The sequence below is a fragment of the Onychostruthus taczanowskii genome, unplaced genomic scaffold (assembly GCF_017590055.1).
Source record: "Onychostruthus taczanowskii isolate IOZ18803 unplaced genomic scaffold, ASM1759005v1 scaffold24, whole genome shotgun sequence".
Taxonomy (NCBI): Eukaryota; Metazoa; Chordata; class Aves; order Passeriformes; family Passeridae; genus Onychostruthus; species Onychostruthus taczanowskii.
In genome coordinates, this window is record NW_024499684.1 from 3852838 (window position 1) to 3876359 (window position 23522).

At 46.8% G+C, this 23522-nt stretch overlaps 2 protein-coding genes across 7 annotated transcripts in view; one reads left to right on the top strand and one right to left on the bottom strand.

Annotated features, from left to right (window-relative positions):
- Positions 1-19538, bottom strand: part of MECOM (MDS1 and EVI1 complex locus) — a 326734-nt gene extending 307196 nt beyond the window's left edge. Inside the window, exon 1 of one of the 5 annotated variants that reach the window (XM_041405843.1) lies at positions 19311-19538. In XM_041405843.1, coding sequence (XP_041261777.1) covers positions 19311-19347 — 37 coding nt within the window. In that variant the 5' untranslated portion in view covers positions 19348-19538. The remainder of the gene's footprint in view (positions 1-19310) is intronic. The other 4 variants (XM_041405838.1, XM_041405839.1, XM_041405841.1 and 1 more) reach the window with 4 other exon arrangements.
- Positions 19194-21787, top strand: LOC121336548 (collagen alpha-1(I) chain-like). Of its 2 annotated transcripts, none has more exons than XM_041405845.1 (3): positions 19194-19297; positions 20103-20168; positions 20660-21787. In XM_041405845.1, the coding sequence occupies exons 1-3, from the start codon at positions 19261-19263 to the stop codon at positions 21631-21633; spliced, it is 1077 nt and encodes a 358-aa protein (XP_041261779.1). In that variant the 5' UTR covers positions 19194-19260; the 3' UTR covers positions 21634-21787. The 2 variants fall into 2 exon arrangements, with proteins under 2 accessions (XP_041261779.1, XP_041261778.1); XM_041405844.1 differs by having other exon boundaries at positions 19195-19385.
- Positions 21788-23522: the final 1735 nt, after the last annotated feature.

The following is a 23522-nucleotide window of genomic DNA, read 5'->3' on the forward strand; positions in this document are numbered from 1 at the left end:
TTGCCTTTGAAGTTTGCAAGGAGAGGAATTTAGGAATTCAAATCAGCGGCAGCACTCCTGAGTGCGCTGCGCTCTCCATCTTGGAGGGCCCAGCACCAAAGCAGGCTTAATTAAGGGAAGTGAAAACCACTTTCGATTCACCAAGGTAACACAACAAGTGCATTGCTTCCTCTGAATTGAGGGGAAAATAGCAGGAATGCTTCCACTCAACAGCTGCTATTCTGCAGGCTGGGACTCAAGTCCTTCGGAAGGGAGGGGGGGAAAAGAAATCTATCATAAAATAACCAGTAACACAGCACCCCGTGCATAAAGACAACAGGAGTGTTTAGGTTCAAGCACTACTATTTATACATATTGTTTCCCTAGTGCTAAACAAAACAGGTTTTCCCATGCCAAAGCAAGGGATGCTGCCAGGAGAACTAGACACCCTGTCTGGATCGGACAAATAGCTTGACCTATTGACAGGGCAGCTGGATGCAGCAATATTTTACAGCAGGCTCACTTTGCTAATGCACTTGCACCAGGCCACTCTCAAAGAAACCCACGCTCCAGAAAAAAATATATAAAATAAAAAAACCCCAACAACTTAACTGCAGCACAAAAACGTCACACCAAGGCGGATACCAGCGGCTCTCTGGCAAACCCCTGCCCTGGCTGCATCAAATGCAAGGGCAGGAAACTGGGGAAGCATTCAGGGATTGCCAGGTTTCAAACCAGCCCTGCCTCTGCTCTGGTGAAAGAGGGAGGCTACAAATCATATCTGCCCAGCTTTTGAAAACACCAGTCACGGAAGCTGAGCAGAAAACACAGAAGGATGTTTTTGTTAATTACCTGTTTCTCCACTGCCCATTCTTTACCTGAAGTCATTAGTCATGTAACAGAGCGGGCAGGTAACAAAACCCAACCACGGAGATTTATAGGGCACCTCTCAACCCCAGGGTCCCACAGCAGCTTACAGGGTTGGGATTACATCATGCCAGAGCTCTTCAAAGGCTGAGGGGCCAAAACCGCCCTTGGTGCAGCCTCCACCACCCCGCAGGTGCCGCTCCAGGTCATGAGGAGTGTTGCAGATCCATAGGGACAGACTCCATCCCTCCCAGCCCCCGTCCAAGGGGAGCAGAAGCAGGATGTGTCAGGCTCTGTGCAGCTCAGCCTCTGCACTGTCCATGCAGGGGAAAGAGGGAGGAATGCCATCAGCTCCGGGGGAGTCGTACGGGTGTAACTTAGAGCGGGATTTGTAATCAATCCTCACCCAGACACTTACTTGAGAAGGAATTCAGGGTTTGGCTGTACGTACACCAGAATCACTTCACAACCACTGAATACATTTATGATGTAATTGAATCCCCCAGTGATTTTTCTTAAAGACAAACCTTATGCATTTAGGGTCGATTCTGCATCATTAAAGTTAATGGGAGTTTTGCCACTTACTTCAGAGACAGTGGGGCTGAGAGGGAATGGGGGCAGAGCAGATCACTCCACACAATGCATCAGCTGCAGCTCTGCCTGTCAGCTTCCCCAAGACTCAGGAAAGGAGTGTTTTGCCATTATTTTGGAGAAAAGTTTACTCCTACAGGGCACAAACACTGAGACTTGACCAGGGATCTGTGGCCATATTTTGCTGTCACCCAGGCTGAAGTAAATCCCAAGGGAAGCTGCTGAAAGCAGCAGAGAACCAGTCTCAGCCTGGGCAGAGGTCAGCTGGACACAGAGGTGTTTTACCACTGCCACTATGTGCTTCCCCCACACGGGCTTTGCAAGAAAGAGGTATCCTCTCTCCAGACACACAAAGCTGAAGTGCAAAATATCCTTTTGATTCAGAAGTAAGCACAAAAAAGCATTTTTCCTCATAAACTGCCATGCAAACCTTTTCCCCGCCAGCCGTTCTCTGTATCTGATCCCACATCTGTTTGCCCTGAGTGGAAAACACTGGTGAGTTTAAATGGCATGAGTCAACTCCCACAACCAAGAAGGGCACAGCCTAGACCACCAAATCACAGCTTATGAGTCTTTCCTAGCATATTCTGAGATAAAAGATCTCAGCTTTATTCAAACAGAGCCAAACCCTGCTGATACCTAATTTTGCTTCTATTACCTCATTAATAACCTACAGACATTTGCAGCTTACACTTCTTTATGTCTGCATTGTGGTTGTCATACCGAGGCACAAGGGCTATATCTTGTTGTATTTGTTTTGGGTTTAATTCCCAGTTCTAGTCTATGCCTCTGCCACCTTTGCAGGGCTGAGCTCAATTAACCCTTTTGTGTTCTCTTTGCAGTGAGCTGCAGCAGCTGACAAGCAATCCATGATCTTTTAACAGCATTAATGTATTCATGTGAAAATATTCATTGACAGCTTTATGTAGCGTGGCAATCACTAAAAGTGGGATTTAAAGTACAAAAGTGGCATTTAGCAGTTGAGTGTAAGGGCATGTTCATGTGTCAGTTAATTGCAAACATGTTTAAAATGTGTATTTTCAGCTAAAAACAAACCTGTATGCTTAACAAATACTTTTCATATTGGTCAGACTGGCAAAACCAAAAACAAGTTAAAGTAATTTGACCACATCAGGTAAACTCTTTTAAAAAAAAGGTTTTAAATGAGGGATAAAACTGTTTACAAGTTTTTAACTGTAAAATATTCCTTTTCTTCTTGTATCTTGCCAATATCAATAAAGAAACAACATGTATAAATATATATAAACAGACACTTGGCACAAGAGCACATTTCATGAAATATGAGTAATAGAGTAGGAAAATTCAAAGTATATTTCTTTTTTTACTGTACTGAATGGACAGGTTACTGTAAAGAATACATTATGTGCAGATGGATGAAAATACAAAGTGCACGCAGCATACGTAGGATGTGAACAGGGTGTTCATTTCCAGGTAGAAACACAAACATTTTGGTTCATTTCAGATCTCACTTACACTGCACTATTTGGTGTCATTTCATTGACTCCCCTGTATTTGGACTTGAGTCCAGCAAAGCACTTAAACACATGCTCAGCTTTAAGCGCACAATAGTCCCCTTGAAGTCAAATTAAGCACATATTTACGTGCTTTGCTGGATCAGGGCCATACTACAGATTTACACAGATGTAAGTGAGCTCAGATGAGCTCAAGCCACAATGTTTGTGTCCAGATTCAAATCCAATTGGCAAATGCTTTCAAAAGCCGGAGGTATTTGGATTAGGGGTTTTGGTCCAAGCCAATCTGTAACTTTAGTACCTGAACCCGCTTTTCTTGTGCGCCCAAGACTCCCATCGGCATTAGTGGGAGCTTTGGAGGCACAAGAAGTACAAGAGCAAGACCTCTGGGACTAAAGAGCCAATTTACTTAAACCCAAATTATAACATTTTTAACCTTTAGATTAAACCAAACTCCCACCAGAGTTCAGCCCTCGCTCCATTACATTTCTCACCCAGCATTTGGATTTTTTGTTTATCGTATTACTATTGCTTTTGGCCAGCATTCACTTTATTATATAACATTAACCTAGGAAAAACTAATGGGCACCATCAAATAGCTGTTAACATAAAGCACTTACAAACAAGTGCCATTAGTGGACCAGCAGACAGCACAGGAACTCATTTATGTTACGTCTGTTAACGTTGGATAAATGCAGATTTACAATTTCTAAGCGGCGAATGACGCCTCAGTCTGGTCAGAAATTAATTTACACGTTTTTCACAGACCTCACAGGTCCAGCCACGATGTGGGCGCCACTGAACCTCCACACATTGACCCCAATCCATGGATAAGCCAGCTAAGAGGTGCTAAAACACACACTGACACATTTTCACCCACGTGCACACGCCAGCCTCTAACATGGCTGGATTTTTCACCTGGGGCATCAGACATGCAAGTCCCCTTCTACATGGAAGAAAAAAAAAATAAATATAAAAAAAAAAGGAAGTCTTCAAAGCATCAGGAACAGAAGTTTTCACCCCCCACTCTGCAGCTCTAGCATGTTCTGCACGGATCAGCAGGTTCCTGCTGTTGGTGTTGCTCAGAGCAGAGGTGGCTGCTGGCTTTGGGAAGCCTGTGGTTCCCATAAATGTGGGAAACACCAGTACCAACATGGGAAATCCCCCATAGCCCAGCACCAGAAGCTGGAGAGCCCTTTCAGCAATTCCTGCCCTCTCCAGAGGATTCTCCTTATCAGCAACAGCTTCCAGCACACCCCTCACCCTTGCTGTGGTCAGCAAAGCCCCTGTGGGACAGCTCTGCTGGTTTTATCAGACACCCTTATAGGATTAGCACACCATTTCTTGCTTGTTAACCAAAACCAGAGTGAGGTGATGCTATTCAATCACCTCCACCACTGCAAATGCAAGAGGCAAAGCTCTCACAGCACACTGTGAGTGTTCAAGAGAAAGGCAGGCCCTGAGCACTGCTAAAAGCATCTCCCTTCTCACACACACACAACTGACCAGGGCAGCAGGAAACTGAGAAACACACTGGATTCTGCTGCTGCCCGATGGTCACCCAAACCCACAGCCAGAAATTAATTCATTTTTCCCTTTTTTATAAGTGTTTCTATACATCAAGGAAAGTACAGACAACGTGGCAGAATCACGGCACTGAAAGAAGAAACAGCAAAAGCACAGGCATTAAAGGCTACAACACAAAGTGAAACTAGATGTGGCAAACACCAATTCCCATAATGTTTTAGCTGTGGACGGGGAGACTGTGCTGGGAACAGAGTGGTTTGTCATTCCCCTGAGCTAATCTCCAACATGATCTGAAAAAGCACACTGGGGAAGAAAAAACCCTCTTCCTCCCATTGCTTTGGGATTTTGCAGCCAATTCTGAGAAGAAAAAAAAAAAAAAAAAAAAAAAAAAAAAAAAAAAAAAAAAAAAAAAAAAACAGCACCAGTAGAAACAATATTAAACAAGTGAAAACTTTGCAGAAAAAAAAACAAAACAGTTATTTCTCAAGGAAGCATCAAACCATTTTTTGTAGTCTTTGCCCAAATTACAGGAGAAATAACATTTTGACACCAGGACTGGGAAGACACCTTGAGACTCCTGTTATAGCATGTGCTTATATCCAAGAGATGGAAACACTCCAAATTTGAGCTGCAGGCAGTAAGAAGCAGCAGCACATTTTTCCAAAACCCAAAATCACCCCGGCCCAAACCCACCACTGCATGAGCAGTACCTGAGATCACGGATCTGCACGGAGCCTCATCCAGGGCAGGGTGCAAAACACATTCCATGTGTCCTACAGGACAAACAGCAAAATGCTTGGAAGAGCAGACCCCATCTTCTGCCCAGCACAAAGCTCATCTTTCTGCTCCTTAATTACCTTACAAACCAGTGTAAAATAGAGGAGCCAATTTCACCGTGATGTTGCACAGCTGAGCAGGTCCCTGCACAGCTGTGCCGAGGTGAAGCTCAGAAGATGCACAATCACCCTTAAAATCTTTCTTTTCTCTTTATCCTGAGTGACTTTCACCCGTGTATCTCCCAGCACCCCTATGTCCCTTCCCCTCTCAGGACATCTGACACATCAGGTGCACGAAAACACCGTGTGAGCTTCTGAAAACCTGAGAAATCCTGTTGCAATCACAGAAAGAAATCAGCTGGACAGCCTGGGTACTTGTAAGGCTGTGGAGGACAACATCAGATGGGGCACAGTCCCAGTTCATTAGTACATAATTGCAAAAGCAGACCTCCTTCTCTTCCATATTGCTTTTTGCCTTTTTTTTTTTCCTTGAAAAAATTTTACCTTATTTAACTGCCTTTCTTCACTCAAACATTCAGGAAACCAGAAATTATATGACTCCAGTCTGAAATTTACTTTTCCTCAGATGGTGTTCTACATCTCAACAGATTTTTAAAAGATATTATATAATTTTTTAATAATCACCAAGAACAGTGTAGCTGTAATACTGGAAAAATATCCTAAAAACTGACACAGCACCAAGGGCTAGAAAACACAAGAGTGACTGATGGGTAGTCCTGATAATTCTGTATATCAGGAAGTGGAATGAGAGATGGATAGATAACATAATGTTGTTATATAGCCACAAAAACAAGCCTATAAAGATATTCCCAGAAATTAAAGTCCAGGCTGTCTCACTACGATTCTTTGCTGTGAAATAAATGATACCTATGGAAGAATGCAAACCCCAAGGACACACCAAAGTAAAAAAGAAGGAAAAAAAAAATCTTTATTTTAAAGAATTGAAGAGAAAAATCCTTATTTTAAAGAAGTGAAACTATTTTCCACTTCTAAGCATTATACACTAAAGACCTTGACAGAGTGAAGATTGCCCTGTATCTGCTTTCTCCACCTCTGGATGGGTCCCAGGAGGAACAGCCAGCACTGTGTCCATCCCCTGCCAAAGTGGGCTCTGCTCTCACACCAGTTTTACACCAGTTTAGCTCCTGTGCTCTGGGGCTGCTCTTTTAACATTCTAAGAGGGGAAAAAAACCCTTCAAGCCAGTGCTGTCTGTGAGGCTCTTGCAGCTGACAGAAGGTACAGGCTGGGGACAAGGTCTGTTTGCTCCTGCTCCTCTGATGGTTGAGGAAAAGGTATCATGGAGAAGAAAGGGAAAAGAAGCCTCAAGAACGAGAGAGTTTGGCTGAAAACCCCACCAGTAAAACACATTTTCTCTTGCTAGCCTCCTGCAGAATATGTCTTCAAGCTATTGGCAGATTTGGACATGCATAAAATATCTTCTGCTAATACATTTTCAAGTTAAGTTGATCCAGATACTTTCTGAAATTAATTACCTTCTTCCAGCTTAATGTGTATTAGCCATGTACTTCTATTAACTCAGCCCAGTGTCAAAATACAGCAGTAGAGGTTAATATTTGGACATAGCTGTTTTTCTAGCCATTCATATCACTTTTATTTCCTTTCCTTTTTTTGTTCTTTCCTTAACCTCTTTTTTACTGCTGTTAAATTCCTTGCTTTCATTTTTGCAGGAGTTCAGCCTTCCAGCCCGCTCTCCGATGCTGTTAGACATCAGCTCAGGCTCAGACTTATTACTTCTGATATGTCACTCCTCAGGCAGGGAGCCTAAAGCAACACTGCTCCCTCCAGCCCTCGCAGGCTTCAGCTGGATCCTCACCAACCCATGGAGCACAGCTATTTCTGCAGCAGGAGCACAGAGGGAGTATGTGGACCTGAAGAGTAAGCCCAGCACCTTAATTTACACTGAGGCTCTGAAACGGGAGGCTAAGCAGGAGGTCAAGATGCACAGAGGTGATTTAGCCATGTTAGCTTGCTGAGATCCTGTATAAAAATATTTTTATATGTTTGTATATAACTGGTATAGCACTGAGGAAGGAGAGGAAAGCAGGAGAACAGCATATTCAGGGCCTATTTAGTATATGAAAAGCACCGATCATCTCTTAAAACAGATGTCCCGAATTATTCCTGTGCAGAAAGGTGCCAGCAGAGCCCATTTGTTTGGCTCCTTCTGCTCAGGGGTCTGACAGCAATCCATCAGACACGTCCCATTTCCCAGCCCTCTTACCCCCTCCCTCCCTGCCTACTCTCTGGTCACCTCCACCTTATTTCCAGTGCTTCCTTTGCTGCTGGCAGTGAGACACAGCCCTTCTTTCTAGGAACACTGGCAGGATGAGTTTCATAACCAACTGGCTGTAGTATGTACAAGGTGCATTTAAAAAGTGGGTAAAAAGACATCAAATATTTTCTTATTCTCTCTACTCTGTGGCACCAGGAACTGCAACATACGAAAATGAAATACAGCCATTGGAATGAATATTCCTTTTTTTTTCTCTAGTTTCTTCACCTTTTTTCTTTCCCATGGTGGTCTCTGCATTCCCTTGTTTCATTCAAGCTGCATAAATAGCACTGAGCAAAGATGAGGTCTAAATTCTGTTTAAAACCCCAGAAAGGGCTTTTAAGGTTATATCTGAGTCCTCAGACCAGTTAGAACTGGAAGAAGAAATGTCTGTGATTTAGTGTCTAATAAACAAACCGCCAAGGTCAAGATGGCATCTTCTCCCATATCCAGAACTACTTCCCTCAACATTTTAAGCTGTTGCATGTATCAGCAGTACTCCCTCCAGAGCCCAGCCATGTTTAATTTGCCTTCTATAAATGACTTCCCAAAGAGAAGAGGGTGTGAATTATTACATTGTAAAATAGATTTTTAAAAGATGAGCCACGCCAAGCGTAAAATAGTTGTTGTGTGAGGAGCAAACATAGTGGAGGTTTATCTTGTGAATTCTGGACCTAGGTTTACACATAGCCAAAAGGCTGAGGGACAAGTGATTTTAATAGCCTGGTTTAGAAAATGAGCCTGGAGATTGTGATGATCACCTCACCTGTGAAAAAAAGAGCTCTTAAATGTATTTCAAATTAGAAATGCTTCACCCTCCAAAAATAAGTGTATGTTGCTCATCCTGAGACCTGGGTCAAGATAATCCTGTGGGTTTTTTAAGGCCTATCCCTTCCAGGGGCTACCCAGCCACGCTGGGCTCAACCTCCAGCCTTCCACAGCAGAGCTGAGTGCTGTTGCCATGCCCTGCCCAGTGGTCTGATCCAAAAGTCAACCCAGGTCTGGAACCTGGAGTGTGTGGCACTGCTTCCCACGGCAGATCCAAGCACTGCAGGACCTCAGCTTCTAACATTTCTCCCTATTTACAAAACATTTTATCGAAAACCGTTACGCTGGTAACAAAATTGCAATCAGAAGTCCGGAAATTGCTAAATAAAGCCCATTTTACTGCTTAACTTCAAGGAAAACCATAAAATTATCAGTCCTCCCTTTCCTCGATATATTTTCTTCGCAGTTTGCGATGCTCCATGGGGTATTTCGCTATGTGAACTCCGTGACAGTTTGGCTCCAAATTATCCGAACATAAAACTGAGCTTATGGAGCCTCACTCAGAGGTTGTGTGGACCCTTTTTGTTGGCAGGGACTTTAAAAGAACCTTAATAAACCTTATAGGCTTGAGGGACTTTTTGGTTGCTGGCTCTTGCCAGCCGCACCGCTCGGGTCCCTCTGGCAGCGCCCGCGTGGAAGGAGGGCTGGAACCACAACCCAGGGATTTTATAGGGCTGGATTACCTGCCGGCATTGCCTTCTTCCTTCCCTGCGAAGCTCAGAGCTGTTTTCTTTGAAAGCAAGCAGGTGATGCTGCAAGGATACTCATAGCTTAATGCAGCTTGATCACCCAAGATTATGGACAGGGCCAAAAATAATAGGGTCAGCTAAAACAGAGCCAGGGGGGCCATTTGCTGGTAGGGGGAGAGGGCTGATGTGATTAAAGCTGAAGCACGTCCACCCGTGTGCAAGCCATGGAGTCCTGGCTCCGTGGATTTTCCTTAAAGGATCCATTTCTCTTCAGGATTTTATTACTGCCTCCAGTGATGCTGTAATTGCATGTGTAGGGCAGCAGGCCCCAGGTTTAATCTGCATTTCTCAGGACCTAAACTCTGTGCAGGCTGCCCGTGTTTGCACAGAGCTCAGCACAACAGGCTGGCTGCATTCTGTGGTTGCTGTTTTAATTCAAGTTATAATAAATAACAGTGTCAGGTTGGAAATAAATCTTCTGTGTTTGGTCCATGAGTGATCCTTCAGCTTGGTGCAGGGTAGAAGACCCAGCTGGGAAAGTTTGCTGCATCCCATCCTGGGTCTGACTCTGCACCACCCCTTCTGGCTCTGTCTCAACTCAGCTCTCACTCAGGGCATTGCTAGTACAGATAATTTCACCTTTTCTCTCATTCTGAGGCTGGTCACTGATATTAAAGACACTGCACAGGTTTGTTCACTCTGATCTCTCTCATCTGCATCATCTGGAGTGACCTAGTGCATAATTTCTTCATTTCTCAGTTACCTTGGCTTTATTAGGAAGCACAAACTCCTGGACAGTAATTATTCAGGCAGAGCATAGCTGCTTAACATCATTTTCACAGGCAGCCAGTGACTACTGAAATATTGCTTTCTATATGAACTGAAAGAATCAGGACGAACATCTCATGCTGTTTATATTTTACAATTAAGTAGTCCTCATTATTGCTGTAAATCATCATTATCATGGCACAGATACAATGAAACAGCAAAACTATAAAGCAGTGCAGTTAGCTCATATACTGCTGATATCACTTTGCTTTTCAGTGTTGTATATTCTTAGACCAATGCTCCATGCCAGTCCCTGTAGCCAAAAATACATCAAGAGCCTAAAAAAAGTAAAATAGAAACATCACTTCAAAATTATTCCAAACAACATATTTCCTTTTTTTTTTTTTTCCTTTATACAGAGCCACAAAGAGAATGGGAAAAATTAAAACTCACCAAAATCAAACATCATATTTCCTTTTTTTTTTTTCCTTTATACAGAGCCACAAAGAGAATGGGAAAAATTAAAACTCACCAAAAGCATTGCTTAATTCCTCACCAAGGTGCAAGTGAATGTAACGTGCCACGGTAAGCTCAAATCGCAAAGAGTTTTCAAGAGGGGAATGTGAATAATTTCTGTCAAACACTGGAAATGTTAAATGATTTTTAAATCAAAAATATAGGCACCACCAGTGACTCAAGCTGTGCTTTAGACATGTTTGGGGTGATTTTTTTTCCAGCAGTCGGTGCTTGTCTCTCGCAAACCTTCTGTTTGTCTGAGGTGAAATCAGGAGGCAATAAATGGAGCATTTACTGGAGGAACCAGGTGCCTTCAGCAGCAGAGCTGTTTGTTCAGAAGGTACAAATTCAGCCTATTTGGAGAGCCACAGTCCTTGGAATGGAGAGCCCTGCAGTGCAAGCCAGGGGTGCTGGACCCCTCCCCAAGTGACCACCACAGCCCTCAGAAGTCCTCAAGCCATGGGAGAGATGGAGCACGGTGGGAAACAAGGATTCAGAGTCACCACAGTCCCCCCATCAGCAGCGTTCATATTTCATCCTAATGGCTAAAATGACTCTTAAATGAGGCCAGATTATAGGGCCAACCTAATTCACTTAGACTGATGTAAATCCAGGTATCTGTTACAGCGTCACATGTTGGGGCTCACCGCAGAGCAAAAGCTGCTGATAACCCCCCTCCCCCAAGGATGAAGGGAAGCAGATTCCTCCCAGCCAGACCCAGCCCAAGGCCCGCTGAAGTCGGTACAAGCTCCTTCAGCTCCAGTGGGTTTGGGAGAAGGCCCGCAGCGAGCTCTGCGCCAGCTCTGCTGCCAAAACGCAAAATCCTTTTCCATTGGCTTTGCCAGTTTGGTGTTAATGCATGTGTGAAGGAGTTTGGGGCAGGGGAGGAAGTTTTTGAGGGTTTGTTTCTTTTTTTTTTTTTAACTGAGGAATGATTTCACCCTTGCCAGCATGTGGACTTTGTGCAAAAGAGCGGGAGAGGAGGCGGGAGATCTTTTTCCTGAAGCCATCAGCTCCCTGCTGCAGCATCCCAGCAGAGGGTGGATGTGTACACCACAGGAACCCCTGGGTCCCTAAGGCCAGCTTAATCCTAATGTCTCTCCTAATGTCTCTCCTAATGTCTCTGTGCTGCAGAAGGGCAAATCAGGAGTCATGGGTGGGCATCAGCACAGAGCCCTGCTCACCGCACTCAGCTGAAACAAAAGGAAGGCTGATAAATATGGGATTTGGGAGAAAAGGACACCAGTGAGCCTCCCATCCCAGTATAACAGGACCTGCTGCAAGCTGGTATCATTTTTATCCTGTTTTCCCTTTAAAACAACACTGCCCTGAGCCATCCTTCACCTTTCCCTGCCACTCAGCTCTTTCCCCACCGCCGAATTTTATGTTGCACATGTCCCACACAAGATGCTGTTGCCCCTTTGGCTTTCCAGAGGCAGGGCTCTGTCTTCCTGTGGCTTTCAGAGCATGTAGCCCGGCCGGTCTCAGAATTAAACTGGGGCTTTTCCAGGCTGCCTCAGTATAAACAGTTTCAGTAAGGCACATGTTATACGGTAAGATCATCTGAAACCAAACATTTTCCCACTGCACACAATAAACATCCATAATAAATTACATTATACAAAATATATTTATGGCTAATTTTTTAATTTAAACCACCTGGGAAATTTTTGTTAGGCTGGTTGATATGAAGGTCTCAGTATTCTGGTAATCTAATGATATCTAATAGACAAAATAGTATGATGTTACAGCAGTCTCAAAGCTTTCATTTTCTGTATCCTTCTCAGAGATCAAACTGGCAGAACCCATATTTTTTGAAATTTTATACATAATTGGTGATGCAATTGCCAAAAATAACCTATTCATAGAAGTCTTGCTCTTCTGGTTTCTAACTTACTGTAATCACGGAACAGAGCAGCGCACTGCTTTGCAATGGAATATGGGTTTGGGTCAGGGAGCAAGGGCTACGATTGTGTGGCAGTTTCCATTCTGTGGATTATTTTACAGGCAATTTAAATTTAGTTTGGAGTTTAAACAGGGCTAAAATGTAGTGCACCCATTCAGACATAAAAGCAATTCTTCAGAAAAGAAAGAAAGCTGTAACTTGGGTATATTTCTTTTCTGAACCAAAATTTCACTCCAATATAAGATTTTCTAAACAAAAGCTATCGGTGTCAAAGGAACACGAGAGTGCTTCTGTTGCATAAATTAAGCCCAGAACTGTAATCCTTCCACCATAAAACTCTCATGCTCATCACAGATCAGCCAAGATTTCCAAAAAGACTCAAGGTCATCCCAGATCTGTCTCTGGCCAATACAAATCCCAGCTCAAGCCGTGCTGTGGATCTGCAGCGAGCGCTGGCGGCTTGGTAGTTGCTGGACTCATTTTAAAGTGCAGCCCATAGCTTTAGCTACTTCCTTGCCTCCTGTTGTTCCTGGGACTTGGAGGCCATGTGGTACATTTCAGCCTTAACTCTGAATTTCCTTTATTCAGAGATCAAACTCTGACATTCCCTCAAGGTAGTGGGGGTTATGTCGTTGTGTATATCCCAGTTTAAAAGATAATGCTTCACTGAAACAGACCACAGCATTAAACCCTGAAATAAAACGAATTGTATTTCACTTCTCAACCCTTATTTCTGGATTAACTCACATTTCTTTCTCTTTGTTACATATTTAGCACCAAATACAATATTCATTGCAGGCTAGCTTCCCTCCTCCCACACGTATCCGTGGCTGCCCTTTCTTCCAGCAGCACTGGAGAAGGCAATGCCTCGGCATAGCTGGAAATGCAAACAAAAGGGAGGGAACAGAAAGTCAATGAGTGATCAGACAGGGTTTCTTTACACCCTGAGGATTTTTATTTTTTTTAATTTAAAATGGCAGTGCAAAGAGACAGAGTCCTGGGGATAACAACACCCACTTCTCCTTAGCTTCTCCACCCCCTTCCCCACCTTGCTGCTTCTCTGCCAGCAAACCCCTCCCTCCAGCAGATCCCACAGCAAGGGGGTCCTGGATGTGCTTCCTGATGCTAACTGGTCTGTGTCATGATCTCACTGGTCTTGCCTGGGTGCTGGGAGCAGCAGCAGTAACCTGTTGCACAGGAACGTGGCAGGAGCCCACTGGAAATCCATCACAGAGCAGTGATCAAACCACCGACCCCAGACCCTGCTCCCCGTACCCAAACCTCAGCTCCTGCACCCCGTTCCTCCTTCCCGTCTTTGAAAAACCCATCACTGCCTTTGCCCTCAGAGCTGGGCACTTGTGAGGGTGCCTGTGATCCAGGTAAGCAGTGCTGAGGATGGAAAACACTTCGTGCCAGATGTTGGTTCTGCGTTGTCGGAGCTGAACCTGGGTTTTTTAATGACCATTTCGTTTTTAAGTGCATTCCTGTGATCCCAGCCTTCAGCTTGTGTCTCCATATGAAACTGCAGTGCCTTAACTGGGTGCATAGATTATAAAACCAGGAAGAGTGGTCTGGTCTGCTACCCCTGTGTAACACAGGCTACAGGAATTCCCTAAATTAATTCCTGTTTGGATTAGCTCATATCTTTTTAGAAAAACAGCCAACCTTAATTAAGACAAAGGAATTCCACTGATGTTGAAACCCACCCAGCTCTCAATAAATAGTTTTACTGGTTAAATACCTTCACTACTTATAATATAAACCTCATTTCTACTCTGCATTTGTGCAGTTCTAGCTCTGTCTACTGAATAGCATGACACTTGCATCTGCTAGTTTGAAAACCGTGTGGGATTAAACCTCTTTCTGCTCTTCATAAGCCACTTCTTGCCTAACTAAACTGAAATGATGTAAAACTGATTGTATTAAATTACAGCAAAAGAACACCGACTTGCTCCAAAAATGACAGCAAACCTAGTTAAATTTTAAATAAACAAATATTATGAATTCTTGGTTGGAAACCTAAGTGTCTGAACAAGCCCTTCCAAAGCTAAAGTACATTTGTTTAAAACGTGGTTTACTGCAAAGCAAGGCAATTTCTGTGGACGAGGTTTCATTAGCTGAGATTTATAAAACTCCATCTGCTTCCCCACTGCCCTTTTCTCATCCACCTGGGGCAGGAGCAACCACCAACACTTTCTTTCTTCCACCACATACCTGTCCTGGCAGAAAATTCATTCCAATTTCTTCTTCAGCAACTCAGACAGCTTTATCTTTATCAGGGAGCTGCACTCCCCAGGACAGGCAGAAATGCCTTCTCTGTCCAGCCACGTTTACTTCTATGGCAAGGCAATAAATATTTTACAATGGATATTCCTGCCACGGAAGCACACAATTAGTGTGTTTGGGAAGCATCCCAGGCAACAACACCCAGCCTCCTGCATATCAGGACTGTGTTCCCTACATGCATCCAGAACATTTCAGAACCTTTGTGGTGTACAGATGTTGTTGTCAGTTTTACAAGCACCCCAGCAACCTGTGCATACCACAATGTCTCTCTAAACTGTACACTGTACATATATTAATTACAATTACAAATATCAAATGGATGTACCTGCTGTTCTCTGTACATGCAAACACAGACATAGCTATTATGCACATAAATAAATATATTTTCATGGCATAAGCAGAAAAGTATGTCCTGAACACACATGTATGCACACATCTCCATAAGCACAGCCACATCCACATTTACGTGCACTTAAATAAGTAGGTGAATAGGTGAATATGAACACTAATAGCCATTTATGGCAAACAACAATGAAAGCTGTCCCTGGAGCCCGCCTAGGGTAGGGCAGCCAAAATGATTGAGTATGTTCAGGGCACTGCTGCAGCAATGGCACTCACTTGGGCCTCCTTTTAGAAATGATTAATATTTAACCGACTTGGTGAACCTGGCTTTGGTTTTAGTTATGATTAGATAACAGGGTGCACAGAGCTGTCCCACTGAGGACGTGGTGGGATGTCTGAGCAGCTGCCAGTCGTGCTTTGTGAGAAGACAGACAGAAAGTGAGAAGGGGAGAGATAGGAGACAGTGAAAAACAAACAAAAAAAAAAAAAAACCAAAAGTGCTCAGCTCCGTTTGTGTTTGTTTGGAAAGAAAAGGGGGAAAAGCAGCCCGAGAGGCCGGTGTAATAAGATGCTGTAGCTTTCATGAAAGAGGTGAAATAATTTTAAACACAGACACACAATGAGTTTATTTATTTAGAAAGTTGTTAAATAGAGTCTGGGAATTCAAATATTCAATGTTGACATTGTACAGAGCTGGCGGGGAGCCAGCCCCAGCTCTCCAGAGGGACCCAATGGCCACGGCGCCCAGGCCCTCGCCCCTCCCAGCCCACTAACTAGGTAAAAGCCATTAGTTATACCCACAAGCAATATCTGAATCCCAGTCAAATAATGTTGCCTCAGCCAGCCAACTTCAAAGGCGTGTAAGTGTGTTTGGCTTTTTAGTGCTGGAACTGCAGCAATATGTCACACTTTTGAAAGAGTTTTGTAAACAGTTCCTTCCCCTTTGTAGAAACATTTCTTAAGTTTCTTGTACCCCATGTAAACAGCGTTAATTAACAAGGGTTACATTTTTCATTTACAAGCGGGGCTGTATTAATAACGGGCTCGCCTTTCGGACCGTCCTTTTCCTTTGTGTCCTTTCCCTGCCCAGCCCCGCGGCCGGCCCGGGGTGGCCAGGGAGCAGCCAGGAGGAACCGCAGGGCTCAGCCCCGCCGGCAAAGCTGGTCCCAAATTCAGGGGTGGCTAATGGACCTGAGTAAGAGAGAAAGATAGAGAGTGGGGGAGAGGGGAAAAATGAGAAGGAGGGGAAAAAATAGAGGAGGAGAAGGAGAAGGAGAAGGAGAAGGAGAAGGAGAAGGAGAAGGAGAAGGGGAAAAGAAAAGGAAAAGAAAAGGAAAGGGAAAAAGAAAAGAAAAGAAAAGAAAAGGGAAAAAGAAAAGAAAAGAAAAGAAAAGAAAAGAAAAGAAAAGAAAAGAAAAGAAAAGAAAAGAAAAGAAAAGAAAAGAAAAGAAAAGAAAAGAAAAGAATGAGAGAAAGAAAGTAAGAGAGAGCAGAGGAGGAGAGAAGGAATGGAGGAAGGGCAGAAAGAGAGAGCGAAAAGCCACACGCGCGCTCTCCGCCCTGAAAAGGGTTAATGAAGCGCCTGGTGAAAATATGCCCGGCATATAATGGGATTGTCTGGCCCGTCCCCGCAGCCCCCGTGCCCGCGCAGGAGCCGCCCGGGGACAGCGCCGCGCCGGGGATGCCGCCGGGCCGGGCCGGGCGGTGCCGAACCGAGCCGAGCCCGGTGCCGGGGCGGTGCCGGCCCGCGGCAGCAGCGGCGGCGGGGCCGGGCCGGGTGGGGAGGGGTGCGAGGGACCGAGGGACCGAGGGACCGAGGGACAGAGGCACAGAGGGACCAAAGGACAGAGGGACCAAAGGACAGAGGGACCGAGGGACAGAGGGACCGCCGCCGCCCGCGCCGGGCCCGGGGCACGGGCAGCCGGTGCCCGCGGCGGTGCAGGAGCCCGGAGGCGGAGGCGATGGCAAAGCGATGGCAAATAAACAGCCTCGCCGAGAGGGCCGGCAGCCGGGACACGGCAAACATCTCCCCGCTCGAAAACAAATTCCCGGACAGTCTTAAACAGGCAAATAAACTTGCCGGCTCTGTTTTTCAATCAAGGCTTTTAAGTACTAGACTGAGGCAAATTACAGGCGCAGGAAAACCTGCTGAAACTTAGGAAAGTGCTATTTTACTATCTCAGATGGTTAGAGGGATCTGGATCTACCTTGACTGCACTAAATTGCCTGTAAAAAAGTGGTGATAAAGTGTAAAAGTAACAAGTGCCTCCTTATTCACGTGTGTTCCCCTAATCTGATCACCTTCTGTCTCTTTATGAGGCTACTGGGTGGCTGGGGCTGCCCCGGGCCGGCTGCGGGGCTGCGGCGGCCCGCGCTGGGGCGGGGGTTATTCGGGGATACGGTTTCACCGGGCGGGCACGAACCCACCCGAGTGGAAAAGCAGCTTTCCCGGGGCCCGGGGCCCGTCCCGGAGCCCCGCGGAGCGCGGATGCCCGCGCAGGTGCAGCGCGGCTGCGGGCGGCCGGGCCCGCGCCCCCCGGGCTGCTCCCCGCTCCTCACCGCCGAGAGCGTGGCGGGCAGACCGACCTCAGCGTGTGTTTTCCCTTATTTTTACAGCTGGACATTTTAAAAAATTCACTGGCTATTCCCCGCGTGGCTCTTTTTGTTTCTTCTGAATTATTTTTCTATTTTTTTTTTAAGAGGGGGGGCAAAGCTTCAAGATTATTTTTTAGCGATTTTACGCTGAGGTCAAGAAAATACCCTTCAGGTATTCTCCCTTAATTAAGAGGGAAAAGCTTGCCTGGGTATTGGCGACAGTCACGCAATCGGGGCGATTTTTTTGTTTCACGCATAAAGCAATAAAAGTGAAATAATACAAGAAATGCGCTTTATCCCGATCTGTATCTTTTTCCACGTAAAAGGGTGAAGGCTGCAAAGTATTTTCCTATTCCTAACTCAGACAGAAGGAAGCGAAAAGCTAAAACCTTTTTCTCTCGAACGACTAAATTAGAGAGGTCGCCTCCAGCCCTCCTTCCACTTGCCATGAAACTGAGACGCTCTTCGGGGGGGAAAGAAGCAGCTTTTCGGAACACAAAAAAAGAAATAAATCCCGGCTTTTTAAATATGATTTCCTTTATGAGTCGATTGTAACCGAAGGATTATTTAATGCAACACATCTGTCTAGGAGGGGAAAGTGCTGCTGCTGCTGCTGCTGCAAGACGCGCAAAGTTTGCAGTCGATCGGATCTCGCCCGCGGAGCTGGAGCCGGAGCAGCAGCAGGAGCAGGAGCCCTGCATCGCTGAGCAGCGAGCAAAGCCAGGGAGAGGCGAGGAAACCTGACGGATTTTGTCGGGGATGGGAGATTTTTCCCCCCATAATTAGCTCCAAAGCACGGATAGTAACCTTGAGATTTAAAAGTATATTTGTTTTCAGATTGAGGGCGCTGGACTATCCGCTTTGAGATCACCTAATCAAACGCAGGTTGCTGCTGTTGTTCAGGTTCAGAGAAAAGCTGATGATGATCCAGAGACATCTTTCACTTCCCCTTTTCCACGCTTCTCTATTTTTTCCCCCTTCACAAATAAAGAGTAAATAAACATCTGCTTTATACGTCACGCAACTTATGCAACATTTCATCTGACTTTTTTTCCTCCTGCCCATTTTTTTTTCCACTCGGAAATGTAAGTTGCCATCGCCATGGGTATCAAATGAAACTTCCCCAGATGTGTCAGAGAAAATAAAGACATCAGTTGTTTTTAAAATAGGACGCGAGAGCTGGCGAAGTTTTGTTGTTGAACCCATTCAAAATTCATTTAAAAAAAAAAAAAAAAAAGAGAGAGAATTAATTTAAAAAAAAAAAAAAAGGAAAAAAGGAGCCCCCACACTGCAGCAGTTAAAAGCAGAGATCCCTATCATAAAGGAGAAACAGATGGGGTGAGCGTAAGACAAATAATTAAGTAAGTCGGGCTTTGCGTGTGGACGGCCGAGCCCTCGCCTCGCGGAACACAGACCTTCGGGCGGCCAAACTGTATAAAAAAGTGCTGGAAAAGCGCCTGAAATTACAACATTTACATCAACTTTTCGCGGGTGACTCCAGCGGGCTGGGAGGCGCTCCGAGCTGCCCGGCGGCCCCGCCGTCCCCCGCCGACCCACGCGGGGCCATCCCGGCCCCGCCGAGCGGCCCCGCCCGCCCCACGGGCGCCGATTTTGGGCACAAACCCTCGGGCGAGCGCGGCCGGGCCCGGGGGATGCCCGGTAGCTCCGCAGCGCTACCTGCGCCCGCGGCTCGCCGCCTCCCCCGCGGAGGGCCGGGAGGCTGGGAGGGGATGCTGCAGGTTGCCTGCGAGCTCCGCGCCGCACCAGACATGTCTATGCAACATGGCAGAGAGGGAGGGTGAAAAGCCAAGAGAAAGGGGTATTGCACCTACTTGCGGCCAGCTTCCTCGCCCTGCCCTTGGATCGCATGCTGCCAGTCCCGCGGCCGATGCTGGCGTGGGCTTGGGGTAGGGGGGGGCTTTTTTTTTTTTTCCTCCCGGAGCTTTTCCTCCTTTTTCGCTCCCCCTCTCCCTCTCTCCTCTCCCTCTCCCGCACACACACTCTCCCTTTCTCTCAATCCCGGCTCGCTATCTCTCCAGCATTGTCAGTTTGGACACCTTCGCACATGCGCACGGGCGGCTCCCCCCCGCTCTTCAACATTTCAGCGCCGCCAAAAAAAAGTTTGCAGCGATCCATCACCGCCGGTGGGGACCCTGACAGCCGGCACCGGGGCCGGGACGGGCCGGGACGAGGCGCGCAGCCGCCGCCGGGCTGCGCCTCCGCGGCCGCGGGGCAGCCGCTCCACCGCCTCCGCACCCGGGAGGGGTCACCGCGGGGGAGACCCGCGCTCCCGCGGGGCAAGGGCTGTGGGGAGAAGCGACACCCTTTTTTCTGCCTTTTTCCCCTTTTTTAAATGGGATATTAATACCGTTCTGGAGTCTTTGCAAGGTTTAAATAGTTTATTCTCAGCCGGCAGCGATTACCGTAGATCTTTCCGCATATATAGGCAGAGAGATATAATTTGATTACATGTTTTATTATGTATGCGTACCATGAAATCGTACACTTTCGCGGCGCGCACACTTTTTCGCCACCTTGAACTCGGCTCAGCCACCACCAGTTGGGCAGAAAAAAAGCGTTTTAAAAACAGTAACACCGACCGCTCTAATCTGTTTTAATTACAGGGTTTGCCAATCAAAGAGGGAGCGCGCAGAAATTGGGAACTCCTTTAGGGGATGGCTGTGTCCGAGGTATGAATCAATCCAAACTACGTATAGATTTTCCCCCGGTACAACCTCCTTGCATTAAACAGTTTTGTTCAATACCTTCCATGCGCTATTTATGTTCCCATTAATATCTGTTGCAAATCCTGCCAGACACCATAAAAGAAAATTACAATCTTTCAGACTCGGGGCTGCGCCAGTACATACACGCTGCTCAACTTTTTTTGTTTTAATAAAATGCTCAGCATCGCCCCTTCCCCCTTGCATCCCGCCTCCCACCCCCCGGCTGCCGCTGCTGCGGAGCGGGGCCGCCCGTGGAGCCCCCCCCGCCCCACGGGTGACAGCCCCGCGCGTGGGGCGGGGGCACCGCGGATCCCTCTGCTGCCCCGAACGCCCGGCAGACAGGCACAAGCTCTTGAACCCGCACTGCGGAGCCGTCTTCGATGCCAATCGTTCTTTTTAATTTGTAACTGGGAAATTTTTTTTTCTTTTTAATTTTTTTCCTTTTTTTTTTTAAGGACAAGCAGCTGCTGTGTGCCCACTCCACATCCCCGCTCAGCCGGGCAGGGGAGCACCTAACATCCCCAGAGCAGGAGGGCAGGGGACTCCCCCAAGCCCCTGCACCCATCGGGGTGCCCTGTCCGGGCTGTCCCGGGAGGAGCTGAGCCACTCTGTCCCGGCGGAGGCAGGGCCGGGACAGCCGGGGAGCGGCCACGGGCAGCGCGGGGGATGCGCGGGGCCGGGCCGGGTGCCGGGGCTGCTCTCGGGGTCCTGGCACTGCCCGAGCCCCGGCCTCGCTCGCAAACATCGCCTTTCCCTGCGGGGCCGCACCGAGCTGTCCCCAGATCACCCCTCACACCCGCCCCGACCCGCGGCGCCGGGTCACTCGGGAAAAACGCGAACCCCCGTGAACTTGCAAAGTCAAACCGCGCCCCCGGTTGAAGCGGAGACCCCGGCAAAGAGATGCGCGTCCTTCCCCGTGCCCGGGGAGCCGCTCGCAGCGGGCGGCCGAGCCCCCGCGGGGCCGGGGCGCAGATGCGGCATTCCCGGGCGGGCGGCCCTGACCCCGGCCGTGCCCGCCTGCCACCGCCACCTGCCCGCCGGCCCAGCGGCCCCGGAGCCCGGCAGGTGCCGCGCCGCCCGCCCGGGGCTCCGGCATCGCCCGCTCGGCCCCGCCAGGTTCGCCCCCTTCCCACAAAAGTGCCGGGCAGCCCCCCGGGAATTCCGTTTCGTTGGTGCGGGGGAGCTCCCCCTCGCCGGCAGCCTCTGCTGCCTCCCCGGGTGGGAAGAGACCGGCGGAGGGGATGCGGGGTCGATTTCAGCGGATCCACGGGCAGAAACAGAGATTAAAATTTGGGGAAATGTTTTTTCAGGACGGAGGGGTGGAATTAAATCTGTTTCTAATACGGGCTGGGAGACCAAAAGCACCCCCTCGTGCACAGGTTTCAGGGCATTCCCCGTAACAGGAAATTTTCTCTTCCTTACATTATAATTGAGCAAGCCCCGCAGTCTACTTGGAGAAAAGTTGGAATTCTTTATCGAGGTATTTGTTGTGCTATTGTCTTTGTGCAGTGAACTTTACATCGTGTTATTCAATCTCAATCTATATTCTCCTAGCTACCAGTAAGATTAATTTAATCATTGTAATGCAATTATTAATACTGTTTACCCAACGCTTGAGTTCAGGTTTGCTGGTAAGAAATTAAGCTTCTTGCTGGGTGACCGAAAAGCTATGCAGGGATTTCCAGCCCACGTCGAAATAAAACAGTCCTCTTTATTTAGTCTCAGAACTCCAGCTTTCAGCCACGGGCTCAATTAGCCAAAATGGAAACAATTTTCATTCATTGCAATAACTCACTGTTCTGCTGATCACTTTCAAAATATACACTTTATTATTATATGCTGACCTCGGTGCCGCGAAGTGGCAAGGCTAGAAAGAGGCAGAGGGATCTCTCCAGCCCCCTTGGGCTGTAATTATTAGAAATTAATTGGGTTCAGGACCCTGGGTAGCATGGGTAAATTAATAGCTTGTCTGGTTGTTTAAATCCGAATTCTCAGTCCACAGGAGAGCAGGGGAGGGAGGCTCTCCCTCCCCAAACCCGCCCCGGGAGAGCGCGGCAGGGCTGGGGCAGCGCGGAGCCGCCGGCTGATTTCCCTCCTTCTTTTCACCATCGCATTGTTTTCGGGGAGCTATTTAGGGGTTAAAAATCAAAAATAAAGATCCTGTATACTTGGAGCTGTCGTGCGGGAGTAAAAGTGAAAAGGGAGCCTTAGGCAAAAGGAAATTACTGCAAGCCCGCGTGACCTTTCCGAGAGGTAATCAATCAAGTGATCAACAGGGATATTTATCATTGCTAGATGGGGCTACTTTACAAATGCACAGGAGGGGGGGCTGGGGGATACACACACACACACAAAAGTTTGGATAAACCCGATAAGTCTGAAGACAAATACGGAGACTTTAATCACTGGGAAGATTGCACATTTTCTTTTCTGAGCTCTCAGAAGGAAAGGGAAGGAGAAAACCACTGCAAAGTTTCCCAGCAGAAAACGCCTCCTGTACTAGGTGGTCACATGGAAGCTGTCCACTTTGCTTTGCAGTCCTGGGAAAGGCTGGGAACGACAGATGTGATTTAAAAAAAAAAAAAAAAAGGGCTCCAAATACAAGGGAAAATAATAGCTAGAGATTGAGGATTTGATAACTGGGCTCGGTGTTTGTTTTTATGTAATGTGTTTTTATTTGCTGCCTTGAAACTCGGAGCTGTGGAGCTCAGCCCTGGCTGCCTCTAGTCCCCTAAAGGGTTAACGCCGAAAACAAAACAAAAAAAACCCACCCCATGCCCCCTACTATATGAAATCAGCGATCTGGTTCAATTAAACTTGCTCTCCCTAGCATAAAGCATCCACCACAATACAGGCAATGAAATCCAACAATAAAAGCCCATGCATTTTCTGCACAGTTTCCTTCTCCCTTGTAAAACATGCCGTCGTGTAAGCACCAGACATTTAATTTTGCTTCCTATAACTTACCGGATTCCTTCTCAAACCTACTCTGACCACTTTTTTTTCTCTTAAAAACCCACCCCATGCCCCCTACTATATGAAATCAGCGATCTGGTTCAATTAAACTTGCTCTCCCTAGCATAAAGCATCCACCACAATACAGGCAATGAAATCCAACAATAAAAGCCCATGCATTTTCTGCACAGTTTCCTTCTCCCTTGTAAAACATGCCGTCGTGTAAGCACCAGACATTTAATTTTGCTTCCTATAACTTACCGGATTCCTTCTCAAACCTACTCTGACCACTTTTTTTTCTCTTTCTTTCTTTTTTTTTTTTTTTTTTTTTTTTTTTTTTTTTTTTTTTTTTTTTTTTTTTTT